At 35.4% G+C, this 13,533-nt stretch overlaps 2 protein-coding genes across 2 annotated transcripts; one reads left to right on the top strand and one right to left on the bottom strand.

Annotated features, from left to right (window-relative positions):
* Window positions 1-2,510: 2,510 nt before the first annotated feature.
* Window positions 2,511-7,233, top strand: LOC110784344 (hydroxymethylglutaryl-CoA synthase). The gene is made up of 12 exons (XM_021988786.2): window positions 2,511-2,783; window positions 3,593-3,699; window positions 4,189-4,321; window positions 4,753-4,896; window positions 5,015-5,173; window positions 5,308-5,381; window positions 5,474-5,549; window positions 5,642-5,697; window positions 5,815-5,902; window positions 5,990-6,130; window positions 6,236-6,385; window positions 6,695-7,233. The coding sequence occupies exons 1-12, from the start codon at window positions 2,712-2,714 to the stop codon at window positions 6,908-6,910; spliced, it is 1,416 nt and encodes a 471-aa protein (XP_021844478.1). The 5' UTR covers window positions 2,511-2,711; the 3' UTR covers window positions 6,911-7,233.
* Window positions 7,234-8,971: 1,738 nt separating this feature from the next.
* LOC110784345 (bifunctional dTDP-4-dehydrorhamnose 3,5-epimerase/dTDP-4-dehydrorhamnose reductase) lies at window positions 8,972-12,462 on the bottom strand. Its single transcript, XM_021988787.2, has 2 exons — window positions 11,799-12,462; window positions 8,972-9,692 (listed from the first exon to the last, which is right to left on the bottom strand). The coding sequence occupies exons 1-2, from the start codon at window positions 12,249-12,251 to the stop codon at window positions 9,234-9,236; spliced, it is 912 nt and encodes a 303-aa protein (XP_021844479.1). The 5' UTR covers window positions 12,252-12,462; the 3' UTR covers window positions 8,972-9,233.
* Window positions 12,463-13,533: the final 1,071 nt, after the last annotated feature.

The raw sequence follows: 13,533 nt of genomic DNA, 5'->3' as shown, positions 1-13,533 counted from the left end.
TCAGGTATTGAGTATTTGAGTACCACCCCTTTAAAACTTTACTAATTAAGCTAGTTGACATCCTCTCTCTTATTTAGGTTGATATTTATGAAAATAACAAGGGTTAAGAAAATTATGAAATGAATATATTTAGATGCATGGAAACAAACATGGGGAATGCTCTTATAGCCTTACACTATTACTACGTACAGTATAAAATATGAAAGGAAACGTGTATGATTAATTCATTATTAATTAAATCGTCTTACGATTGAGAAAAATCTATATATACTGTAGGTAATCACACGATGATTAAGTTCGCGTGTAGACTTGTATTTCATTTATTCAAACAATTATGAAAAAAAATAAAATATAGGCAAAAAAAACCAAGAACAATTGGTGATTGAAGCAATCTGCTGATGAAAGATCCAATATACACTATTTTTTCACATCTAAAATCAAATATTGTTAACTAGCATAATTTAGACCAAAAATTAAGAACACACAAACATTTTAAAAATTTGGTGTATATCTCTGGCTAACATAGTACGTCTAACTCATGATGAGTTTGGTATATCTCCGCCTAAAAATGAAATGTTTTGTGAGTCGTTTAACCGTTTAGATCAATATAATCCGAACCCAAAAGTTTTTAGACATTAACGTGCATATTTTATCAAAAAGCAAACATTGTGTTTGATACCAATTTTTAACGTGAAAATGTGAGAAAAAGTAAACTTATACTCCGTATATTGAGTTTTATGGAATTATCTGATATTCATTTGCTTGGTTTGTTATTATGGAAAACTATATACTACTCCGTGCTACCGTACGAAGTATGAAAATTAGGGTATATTGTGGTATGAAGATGGAGAAAAAGGAGTGTAACTCTTTATTAAGGAGTGATTTGATTTTGATTTGCTTAATTGTCCATAATTTTTCATTATTTAGGAGGAGAAAACTACAGAAAACAATATAGCCAAAAATAAGTGATTTTTGTAAATTTCCTTATCTATTACTATATACTAAAAGAGACACCAGGAATGACACGTGTCAATTCCTGGTGCGATTTTTTCCCGCCAAAAACCACTTTCCCAAAAAATGTATTTGTTTTATTTTATTTTTATTCTCTACTTTTTTTAATAAACTACGGAGTATTTAGTTTATAAAATATGGCAATAATAGATACGACATAATAATAATGATTATAAATTTGTAATATTTTAGTCAAATCGCTATATTAATAATGAAAAATATATCCCCAATATTTTGGTCGAATTACCATATTAGCATTTTAAATATGCACGTTAGATGAATAAATTTAAACGAGTATGTTAAAAATGTTATAACTATGTAGTAGTTTGTGAGATATTCAGTTCAATACTTTGTGAAAAAAATGATCAAAATCCGTGCATACACGGGATCTAATCTAATATATATATATAGTACGGATTATTTTCCTTTTTACAATTTACCATTTCAATAACCAAACAAGGAAAAGTAAACAATCCCCATATTTTCACGAAAATTTAATCACATTCCTCATTAAACCATTTTTTTAAACACACAAAAGTCAACTTCTCGAAAATGTTCCATACCCTAACATTCTCCATTTTTTTGGTTTGAAATGAGTCATAACAGAACACAAATTATTAGGTACACCCGGTTATACGTAGCTCTACGTGTAACCGCATCGTTTTGTATTTTTTAATCCCTCAAAAAAAGCACATTTTTCAGTTTAAAAGCACATTTTCAATTTAAAAGCACATTTTTCAGTTTGAAAGCACATTTTTACAATTTTAATGCACATATGTTTTCAAATATTATGATATTGAATATCTTCTTCCAATTAGGAAAAAACCTAAACTTAAAAGGTGAGCAACCAACATCAGTTTACATATCCTCTCAAATTCTTCGCGCTCGTATGTTCTTTTGTATTAACAATGCGTTCTTTTGAAATGTATCTGCTTTTAAGCTATAAAAATGTACTTTAACCTGTAAAAATGTGCTTTAAACTATAAAATTGTACTTTTTGAGGGGTTAAAAACCAAAACTACCCGGTTGCATGTAGAGCTACGTACAACCGGGTGTACCTTTTACCAATTGATAACAGACAATATAAATGATAATTGGGGCAGCAGATTTGAGCCTAAGAGCAATTATACACATGTTCTCAGTCTTAATCACTAGGTCAAAGCTTTATTGATGTAGTCCTTATAAGTTAGGGTACAATATTGAAAATAAACTATCTTAACTTTTATTGTACCTTTCCTTTAGAAAAGGAAAATCATAACCCATCTGATCAACTGCTTTGACACGTCTACTAATCTAGCACATACGATATGTCAAAATCAAAATGGTTAAATGGGTTAAATTTGACCCGAGAATCTCAATTCAGGTCATCTTGATTTCGGGTTAGGAAAGATTCTATACAAAGAAAATAATAATAAGAAAACTTTACAAATCTATGTGGAACTTCCTTGTTATTAGGTGTCATGAACAAGCATACATTGATACATCTGGTCTATATATACGGCACAAAATTAAGCCACCAAAAATTCACTACTCAAAAACTTCCCTTGCAAATCCCTCCCTCTGCTAACTTCCTGTTTTGTTCTCTTCCCCCAATCCGATCGTTTTTCTCTCTCCTCCTCTCTCAACTGTCGTTGTAAACGAGGAACATACGTGCTCAAAACTTCACTGACAAACTCTTTTCATCTCTTAATTTAACAACAATGTCTTCCACAGTCAATAATGTGGGAATCCTTGCCATGGAAATCTACTTCCCTCCTACCTGTGTTCAACAGGTAAATCAATCATTATACCCCTTATTTTTTTAGAGTTTTCTATTAAAATTTACCATTTTTGTTTGGGTTTTGAATGGGGGTTGTTCTTAATTTCTTGATTATTGTACAATTAATTGGTTTTCTGGGTTTTAAAGATATTCCCAGAAATTGAAATGTGCTGGAGAAATTTGATTTCCTATGTGGGGGTTTGCCAGATTTCGCGGAAAGTATAAACAAATTATAAAAGACTTAAATTTGTAATCTTTCTATGTGATTGTTTTTGTTTTGGTGTTATAGCATTGATTTTCATGTTTCTTAGCTATGAGAAGTATGATAAATAAATTTTGATGGAAAATTATTTAATCAGCCTTTTTATACTGTTTGATTTTATAAATAAATCTCAAAATTGGCCTAAAAGTCTGGAAAGTGGGATATTAAGTTGGTAGGTTGATGAGATCATGATGGGGTCCTCAAGCTGGGATATTTTTACACCCAGATGAGAATTTGCCAATCTAATTGATGATTAAGCTTTTGATTATGAATCTTTCAGAAGAACAAAAAAAAAGGTTTTGATTATGATGATTAAGTTGCAATGTGAAGTCAACTCTTTGGATTTTAGAGGAACTATTGCTAAAATAGATATGTTTTCCTTGAATGTTGGAAGTTCCATGTTGAAGTGGGGTTTTCTCTGGATTTGAAGTTAAGGATAATGACTTCAAGATGTTATAGTTGCTGAATCAAATGTGAAAGTAACTTATAAGTTAGTTTGATTATGGAGTTAGTTTTTTGTTATGTCATCTAATTGTTTGATTGTTGTGTATGTCAAACAGGAAGCATTGGAGGTTCATGATGGGGCTAGCCAAGGGAAGTACACGATCGGACTCGGACAAGATTGTATGGCGTTCTGTACCGATGTTGAAGACATTATATCAATGAGGTTCGAAATTTAAGCTTCATATTGGCTGTTTTGTGTATAACCAATTTTTGGATTGCTATATCTGACATTTACTTAGTATAGCTTAGTGACAATTTAGAGTACTTCACATGTTGCAGTTCAATACATCAACTATTGTTTTTTGAGATTAGTCATTATACACCCTTGAATCGCCTAGGAATCGATAAATTGTGAATTTGTGATGTGCTAGAATCTAGAAAACTAGAAATTTGAAGATTGTGAATTGTGATGTGCTTGAATCTAGAAAACCAGAAATTCGAAGTTTGCTGGTTGGGAGTCTTGTGGAAAATTGGGGTGATATTCCTTGTCACTGTAACGTGTCTTGATACTTTAGAAGCCTAACACCTTCATAGGGAGTAGTATTAGATTTGCAGTTACAATTTTTAGTCATGGAATTGTAGCATTCATCAAATTTTGTTGATGTTGAATTTTAACGAAGATTAACTCTCTGATCGGTTGCTGTACTTTCAGTTTGACAGCTGTGAACTCCCTCCTTGAGAAATACCATGTTGATCCAAAACAAATTGGTCGGCTGGAAGTAGGCAGTGAGACTGTCTTGGACAAGAGCAAGTCTATCAAGACATTCTTGATGCAAATATTCGAGGTACTGTTTGAAATTGGAAAATAGCCATGTTTGTTTCATGTTTCTTCTCATATTTAGGCCTGTTATGTCTAATACTTCTAAGCTTTATTGTTATTTCATTCTTTGATATATTTGTTGGCAAATTGAATTCGACAGAGCTCATGACTCCTCAATGAGCTTGAGGTTATGAACATAAACACGAGAACCGCTTGAGTTATGAATCTTTTAGGCTTCCTTTGGACAATAATAAAGATGTTGCACAAAATAATTGTACAGGAGAGGAGGGGAGATTCTGCTTGAATTCAAATTGCCGACACCTTTTTCCGCGCAATTTAGACTTATAGGATTGATTTGCATGTGTTCAAGTTTCTACCATAACTGGCATGGGAAAAGAAAACTGTATTCCTCTTGTCAAACATTACTTGATGTTGTTTTGTTCGAAAAACATGCAGGAACACGGAAACACAGACATTGAAGGTGTTGACTCAACCAATGCATGCTATGGTGGAACTGCCGCTTTATTTAATTGTGTAAATTGGGTGGAGAGTAAGTCATGGGATGGGCGTTATGGCCTCGTTGTTTGCACTGATAGCGCGGTATGCTCAAATTCTCTCCTTTTAACGAAGTATTATCTTAATGTTAATGAATATTAACTTTCAATTTTCAATCTTATTGATTTTCTGTATTTTATTTTATTTTATTTTATTTTAACAGGTATATGCCGAGGGACCAGCTAGACCCACTGGAGGGGCAGCTACCGTTGCAATGCTTGTAGGCCCGGATGCTCCCATCTCTTTCGAAAGCAAGTTGAGGGGCAGCCATATGGCTCATGCCTATGATTTTTACAAGCCCAACCTAGCTAGTGAATATCCAGTAAGTCTTAATACCCAGCATAAAAAAGATAAAACGAGTGTCAAATAAATATCTCGAACTTGCATATTTCTCTGTTCCGTGTATAATAACTCATTAATGAAGTGATACTGATCTATTGATCTGTTCTTCCATAGGTTGTTGATGGGAAATTGTCACAGACCTGTTATCTCATGGCGGTTGATTCTTGCTACAAACATTTTTGCAGCAAGTGAGCCATCAATCAAACTTTTGAACTGCTTTGTTTAATTCACATTACTATAGGTTTAAGTTTGTGAATTTATACCATTCTCCTATCTGTAGGTACGAAAAGTTCGAAGGCAAGCCGTTCTCAATCAATGACGCAGAATATGTTGTATTCCATTCTCCATACAACAAGGTATTTTCTGATGGTAACAAGATGCTTGAAAAACCTTATGTACTTGCAAATTTTGGGAATCTTGAAATCATGCCCGTCTTTTATTTCCACAGCTTGTACAAAAGAGCTTTGCCCGATTGGTGTACAACGATTTCTTGAGAAATGCTAGGTATAGTCATCTTCTTGTTAACATTTATTATTGGAATTAAATCAAATTGCATGACAAATGGCGTTGAGCCCGCTTCATTTTACTCTTTTCACCAATACTTGCTTCATTGATTTTCAGCTCCATCAATGAAGACGCTATGGAGAAGTTGTCCCCATTTTCCAATCTATCTCTTGATGAAAGCTATCAAAGCAGGGATCTTGAAAAGGTACACATTACCGCCAACACAATAAACGTAATTGAGAAATATAAGAGGTGTGGAACATTTTTATTTAGCCACTTAATGACTTTACAGGTAGCTCAGCAAGTTGCGAAGCCCTTATATGCCAAGAAGGTGGAACCGACCACTTTGGTACCAAAACAAATTGGAAATACATACACAGCATCTTTATATTCAGCATTTGCTTCCCTTATTCACAACAAACACAGTGAGTTGGTAAGTACTTTAGGCATATCTATATTTCATCTGGCCTTAATATCTTATTACCTTGGTAACTTGGTTTAGTAATCATGGTTTTGGGTTCTTAATTATGTATTTCAGGCTGGGAAGAGAATCATAATGTTCTCTTATGGAAGTGGTTTGACAGCTACAATGTTCTCACTCCGGCTAAACGAAGGGCAGAAGCCTTTTAGCTTGTCTAACATTGCAGCAGTTATGGATGTTGCCGACAAGTTGAAGTCAAGGCATGAGGTACTTATGCTCTCTTTAGCTTTTACTTAGAAAACGAGGAATCATAATGATACCCCTTTTCTGGTTCGGCAGCTTTTGTGTAAGACTGTCTTAACTTATTAGTTCCAGTGCTTAACTAATTAGTTTTAATATTGTTTAACTAATTGTTTCCTGTGCTTAACTTATGAAGTATGATACCAAAGCGGTCTTTTGTGTAAGATCGCCTTATATAAAAGTTTGTATTTCCCGTTTCGTGAAAGAGAATGAAAGTGAGTTAAGTGTTAAAATTTTGATTATGGCTTGATAATTTGACTTGTGATTGTTCTACAGTTCCCACCGGAGAAATTTGTGGAAACCTTGAAGCTGATGGAGCACAGGTATGGAGCAAAGGAGTTTGTGACGAGTAAGGATACCACCCTTTTGACACCGGGTACTTACTACCTAACCGAGGTAGACTCCATGTACCGAAGATTCTACGCCAAGAAACCTGCGACTGATTCTAACAACATTGCCCACGAAAATGGCTCACTTACCAATGGTCACTGATGCTGCGAGGGTATTTACCTGCCCGGAAATGCTGCTGCATTTTCGAATGTCTGCAGCTTTGGGTGGGTATTGTGCTGTTACAGAATCAGTTGAGATGGGTAGACAGATTGTTTGATCATGCAAAATGTGGTAATGTTTCGAAAAATTTTAAAAATTATTCATTGGAGTAGTGTGAGCTTGTATTGTTTTTCATTATTTAAAGCTAATTTATTCAGTGGTAGTGTTGTTTCAAACTAGAAAAATGTATTGTATGTTTGGTAGACAATTCTATGGTATTCATAAAAGCAAAATAATAAAGTTGAGAAAAAAATCTGTTACTTAAATTTCTTCATTGCCTCTTTTGGGTTTTTAGAAGGGGACATTTTAGTCCATTTTTTCACATATATGATGTAACTGGACCACTGCAGGATCAGGTTATTAGCTTATGGAGTCAGGTTAAACATCCAACTTTTAACTAAGCTAAATCACCTTACTCTTACATTTTCTAGTACGGCCAATGAAGTCTTGGCCTAGTGGTTAGGACCGAGGATCTGTGTACGATATATCTCAGATTTTTCCGGCCCATTTAGTTGTAGAAAGTTACAACAATAACTAACGCTTTCTTTTTGGGCCGTCTCCAAAAGATTGGTAAATTTACAAACCTCTTACACTCTACCAACTTAAAGGAGCAGTTGTGTAGACTTTACAGTATTCTGCTCAGAATTTTGCAAATGGCAGCCAGTATTCCAAAAGTGTGGGTTTGTACCAGTTGATATCAATTTTCCACAGCCAAACGGGGCCTTAACTAGTTCAGAACTTGAATGATTGAAATTTCAGATTTGAGTCATACCCACGTGACAATTGCAAAATTTGGTCCAACGTCCGGCTTCTTGTCGAATCCATAATTATAATTAAATTATGAATCAGATTGAATCTAATCTGATCTTCCATGAGTCATGAGGCCATGAAATTTTTACAAGTACGTACAAATTCTTAGGTCACCCGGGTGTTACAGAGCAAGTTGCAACGTTTTTATGTCCTTTGGTGGCTTGGTGCCCTCTATATATTACGCGAATAATACGAAAGAGTGCACCTAAGATGTGTTGATGATCAAATTTACGAATATAAGACTTAAGGACGACCTCGAGCTAAGTTTCTATCTTTTTTGAGATCAAATCTACAAGTTTCAGTCTCATACTAATGACTGATAGCTATTTTGATGGTTCTCACAAGTCTTGGATGGCACTGCAGATAGGATGCCCGGGCGCCTGACAATGACACGAGCAAGAGAATCTGGTTCGATCTCTGTGTGGATGAAAGCGATCACTCAATCTCCAATGCCAAACCTTCAGGTATTATCCCACGACTTTACCGACTGAACTAGTTAACATCCACTTGAAATTTGTTCTGAATTCAATTACCTGTCTAAATCAACCAAAGTGGTTTCCTAGTTCATTTTAGAGATACAATAAAGTGATGTTTGGTTGCACTTGAGAAGTTATATTTCCCTTGTATTTACAATTCCCATGTGTTTTAACTTCCTAGGAATTGAGTATTCTTATTTGGTTGAGCATAGTAAGTATGGGAAGTTCTACTTACATAGGGAGGACTAGGTAAGCAACTTTCCCCATTTTGGGAAAGTAGAACTTCCTATGCACATGTCGAGGAAGTATTTTTGCATATCTGATATGTGCTTGCTAATGCATATCATAGCACAAGACAAAAGTAGGAAAAAGACAAAAAAAAAAAAAAAAAAGCTTTTTTAAACAAAAATAATACTTTTCTTTTACAGAATGGTACTTCCTTTTTTGTCTTTTAGCTGATATGTGCGTTGCCACATATATCTGATATCCGAAAAACAACCCCTTTTTGGGGAAGCAGAACTTCCTAGAAAGTTTCACTTCCTATGCACATGTCAACCAAACAACCTCTTTGCTCTTCACTTCTAGGAAATGAAAGTATGAAACTTCCCATGTATTAGAATGTCAACCATACTAGCCTAAGTACTTAACCCTGAATAACAATTCAAAACTTAGCTGATTGACTGAATAGTCAAATAACCAAAGAATTGCAATTTTGACATAAATCTCAACCTCAACTACTTTATTCATAATCCAATTGTTACAAATACAAAACACCACTCCTTTTCCTTTTGTGCTTGAGAAGAAGAAACAAATAGACATAGAACATAATGGCAACAATCAATCGTAATTATCAAGAACAATAGTTCTAAATTGATGAAAAAGTATGCAAACCCCCTTCAACTCAGTTCAAATAAAGCAATACAAAGTACAGAGTATATGACAGAGTTGGAAGTAGAAGTTCTGACCTAGACTATCATCAATCAAGCTGTAGTTTCAGAAGTCTTCTTGTTGGGCTCAAACACGTACTTTATAAGAGACTCCTTGATGGATAGAAGTTCCGGAAATTCTTGCTTCATCTTGGTAGTCTCAAGCTCGTTGTTGCTTCTTGGAGCAATGATCACCTTAGCCTGTTCCTCAAGGGTGAAATTTTTCCATGTAAATTTAGGGTCAATGTAATCCCTGTACATCTCTAAGATCTCGTTGTGGCTAACCACACCAGGGTTTGTGAAGTTGTAGATTCCTGTAAGGTTCCTCTTCGCCATCTCGATGGAAATGGGAAGAAGTTCATCCAAGACTGTCATTGAGTTTGGTATGTTGACCACCTTCTCATAACGAGCGATCTTGGTGATGAAGTTGCGAGGATTGGATAAATCAGAGGAGATTGGCATACGCACCCTCAATGTGCAAACGTTCTCATAGTTGCTAAGTAAATCCTCAACCTAGACATGGCACACTTGCATCAGTTCATCGGGCAAAAGACTCAGAGAAAGTATGGATTAACAGCCACTCGACAAATGTGAAAAGAAACAGAAACAAAAACATTTTCCATAACAGGAACTTAAAGTAAACAGTTTTTGATCAGGAATGTGGGAGCAATTGCAGAGTTTTCTGTTTCTGGCCACTAAACACAAATGGAGAAATGAACCCCAAACGGTCAAACATTTGCATTTTCGGAGAGTATACAGTTTTTGATCTGAAATGTGGGAGCAAATGCAGAGTTCTCTGTTTTTGGCCACTAAACATAAATGGAGAACATGAAATCCAAAAGGTCAAACATTGGCATTTTCAGACAGTGAATTGAGGAAGCTATCTTTGCCTGCCTGATCCAGTAAGACTATAGCGTGTGAGGGCAACTTCGCGTCACCCCAAAAGCTTTGCTTCAACTATTACGGAATATGTTCCTAAGCAACCAGCCACCCAAAGTTCGGAGTTTATGCAAATACAGTACAACCACAAAAGTTTATGACTAAACTGCAACAGCAGTGCTTACCACCTCTAACTTAGAGCCCTACAATTATCTAAAATGTCAGACAAATGTCCTCACGTTCTGCATTTATCGAGGTTTTCTGAACTTATACTGGGTATACCATTAAAATGGCATACTAAGGGGAAAATAGTAACTTCAATTGGTATATTAAAGGCTAGATGGTAATTTCATGTAATAAATTGAGTATGGGCCACGAAAAATAACATTTATCTTTGACTTGTGAGTACCAAACTACTACGTATGTTGTTTGGAACCAAAGAAAACTGAAACCACGTTACCAAACTATGTTGTTTGGTATCACATGAGAAGATACAACTATTTTTCTTGTACCAAACTATGTGGTTTGGTACTAAATAAAAATGCAGAATATTAGTATACCATTTCAATGGTATACCTAGTATAGAATAAGACTTCCTCGCATTTATCACATCTATTTCCTCAGATTCTACATTTATCACCATGAAAACAACAGAGATAAATGTCCTGACATTCTGCATTTATCACATCTATTTCCTCAGATTCTACATTTATCACCATGAAAACAACAGAGATAAATGTCCTGACATTCTGCATTTATCACTGCAAAACTAAGCATGACCATGAAAACAACAGAGACAATCAGATTTTCCCATCTCCTAGGTTATATAAGTGATCTTGTCCAACAAAACACATTCATATCATCGAGATTTACGAAAAACAGAGTGTGGACCGAACCCAAGGGTAGTTCCATATCAAGACACTAAGTTTATACTTTGAGCACTTAATGACTTCATCACATTTCTTTCAATGGTAGCTCCATATCAAGACTAGTCTGCGATATGAACACTAAGTTTATACTTTGAGCACTTGATCACATTTCTTTCATTGTGGACGCAATGACTCACACAAAGACCCAACACAAGATTCATGAAATATTTGTTCCAATCCCATCTCAATCCTAACAACATGGAATAAAAAATGTAAATCCAAACTCCATTGCAATCCTCTTCACTAGATCAATCAGTAATTTAACATCCTTGTTCAATCCAAAACAACAATGGAGCACATTCTCAAAATTCAAATCCAGACTCAATACTGCTATATCATATCATATAAATCACATCAACGAAATAATTTACTCATATCAAACACGGGTAACTGGGTAAGCGTCCAAATGTTACTACAACTATTCTGTGAAAAAGTTCGTCTTTGGTCTAAAAGTAAAATGTCCGTACTCCATACGCATGTCGGTGTGTTTAGGGTCCGACACGAGCACTTGCGTCAAAATGAAGAGTCCCGATTAGACCGACCGACACACAAAAACCACAAATTATAAGGTCCCCGATTAGACCGACCGACACACAAAAACCACAAATTATAAGGTGCACCCGGTTGTATGTAGCTCTACATCAAAGATCAAAGATCCACCATTACCAACATAAGATCTCAAGTTTAATCAACAATAACATCAAACCTCTAATCAATCAATCAACCCACATTTTTAAATTACCAAATTTACATATCATATCATGTCAAATTAAAAATCAAAATGAAATCAAAAAAGTGAGAGCATATATACCATAGCTTTGGTCTTGGAGTAATAAGACCCGATAAAATTAGGAGTATCCTCTTCCTTGAATCCAACCCCAGAATCAATGGGATGCTTATCATCATACTCAAAAATACAACCAGTTGCATAATTGATCAAGACGAGGCCGTTTTGACGACAAACATCAGCCAAAGTCAAAGTCCCAACAACGTTGGCACGAATTGTCTCAACTTTGTGGGACTCGCACCAATCAACGTTAGGACGGCCGGTGACTCCGGCGGCGTTAAAAACATGGGTGGGTTTCACCGCCGCGATATCCGCCTCCAAGGAACTGCGGTTTTCCAAGCGGCCTGAACCGTAGGTGTAGGTGATGCCTTGGGAATCGCAAAGCTTGCCAAGTAGACCACCGATCCAGCCGGTTCGGCCATAGATTAAGAACTTGAAAGGTTTGTTGTCTGATGAATCGTTTCCCTGGAAACCCATTTTGAGGAGAGAGAAAGAGAGGGAGGAAGAGGAGGGAGATAAAGGGTGGTGAATCGGGGGTTCGTGCGTGTGTCTGAATCTCAGGTTCTCTTCTCTCTCCTTTTAAGGAAGAGAAGCGAGTGTTGTAATAAGGACGATGACAGTTTTTCCCATGTGGAGAGGAGATTTGCTGAGGTGGTGGGTATGCGACTATTTGCCATTCATTGGTAAAATGGTGATTTTTTTAATGCTCATTTACAGATTTAATGTCGCAGATTTAACGCGGCCTACACGGGTATATAATAGACACTTTATAACATTTTTATAATTTTTATGTAACTTGACAGTTACAATTTGGTCGAGATCAAATCCAAGTTTGGTGTCAATTGATTCATGTCGGGTTATCAATTTTCCTCAAAATTAATTTTGCTTCACGTAATATTCTCTCTCTTTACTCTCTCAGTAATCTGTGTGAGCTATTTTCCTTAATTCTATATTAGGCCGGATTAAATTTTTTAATTCACACTATTCGCTTTGATTACCAATCGTATCAAGTCAAAGTTGGAAAAGATCAAACAATGTTGATCGTATAAGTCTCGAGGTCAAGGTGGGTTAAATTCAATTCGAGTCCAATCAGGTTATCTATTATACCGAGCAATTCAGAGTGTGGCTTGGGGTATGTATATATGCCGATATTTATAATATATATTAAAAGGTGTTTCTACAAACGTTTACATGTCAAATCCATGTTAGCAATCCACTTCATTTAAAAAAAATAAGAAATATAGTTTGCATAAGATTCAAACTTCTAACCTCCCGTTAAACACTAGAGTGTTAACCAATTGAACTATAACCTATTACGTGTTATCTTTGCAAAATTAATATTAATATAATTTAGAATAATTATCTTATAAAAAAAATTCAAACATAATTTCAATAAAGAATATAATAATTAATTATTATTAACATAATAATTCGGGACATCGCCTATTCGCCATGGCCCAAATACTAGTTTCTAAATTAAACGAGGGAATAGCCTGGCATATGGTGATGGGAATGAGTTGGGTCGATGGAGAATAGATCTTGATCCCATCTCAACAAGTCCTCTTCCCATTGCAATTTGCAAGCTTAAACACTTAATTAAAGAAGAATTAAAACTAAAAACAGATCAAAGACTATGATTTGTTAATGATTGGGGGGGGGGGGGGGGGGGGGGGCTTGTAATCTCGCACTAACTCTCTTATTCCAAGAATAAAATTAAAAATGAATTGAGAATTGAAGATTCATTACTAGTATATTAATC

This window comes from Spinacia oleracea, chromosome 6 (assembly GCF_020520425.1).
Source record: "Spinacia oleracea cultivar Varoflay chromosome 6, BTI_SOV_V1, whole genome shotgun sequence".
NCBI lineage: Eukaryota > Viridiplantae > Streptophyta > Magnoliopsida > Caryophyllales > Amaranthaceae > Spinacia > Spinacia oleracea.
The sequence above is the reverse complement of the archived record's forward strand: the minus strand, read 5'-3'. Positions and strand labels throughout refer to the sequence as shown.

Excerpts from the sequence above, each read along its gene's own strand:
- LOC110784344 (XM_021988786.2), top strand. The coding sequence starts at position 2,712 with ATGTCTTCCACAGTCAATAATGTGGGAATCCTTGCCATGGAAATCTAC. Across the intron at positions 5,698-5,814 it reads GATTTCTTGAGAAATGCTAG|CTCCATCAATGAAGACGCTA; the intron begins GTATAGTCATCT and ends ATTGATTTTCAG. Across the intron at positions 6,131-6,235 it reads ACAACAAACACAGTGAGTTG|GCTGGGAAGAGAATCATAAT; the intron begins GTAAGTACTTTA and ends TATGTATTTCAG.
- LOC110784345 (XM_021988787.2), bottom strand. The coding sequence starts at position 12,251 with ATGGGTTTCCAGGGAAACGATTCATCAGACAACAAACCTTTCAAGTTC. Across the intron at positions 9,693-11,798 it reads ACTCCAAGACCAAAGCTATG|GTTGAGGATTTACTTAGCAA; the intron begins GTATATATGCTC and ends TGCCATGTCTAG.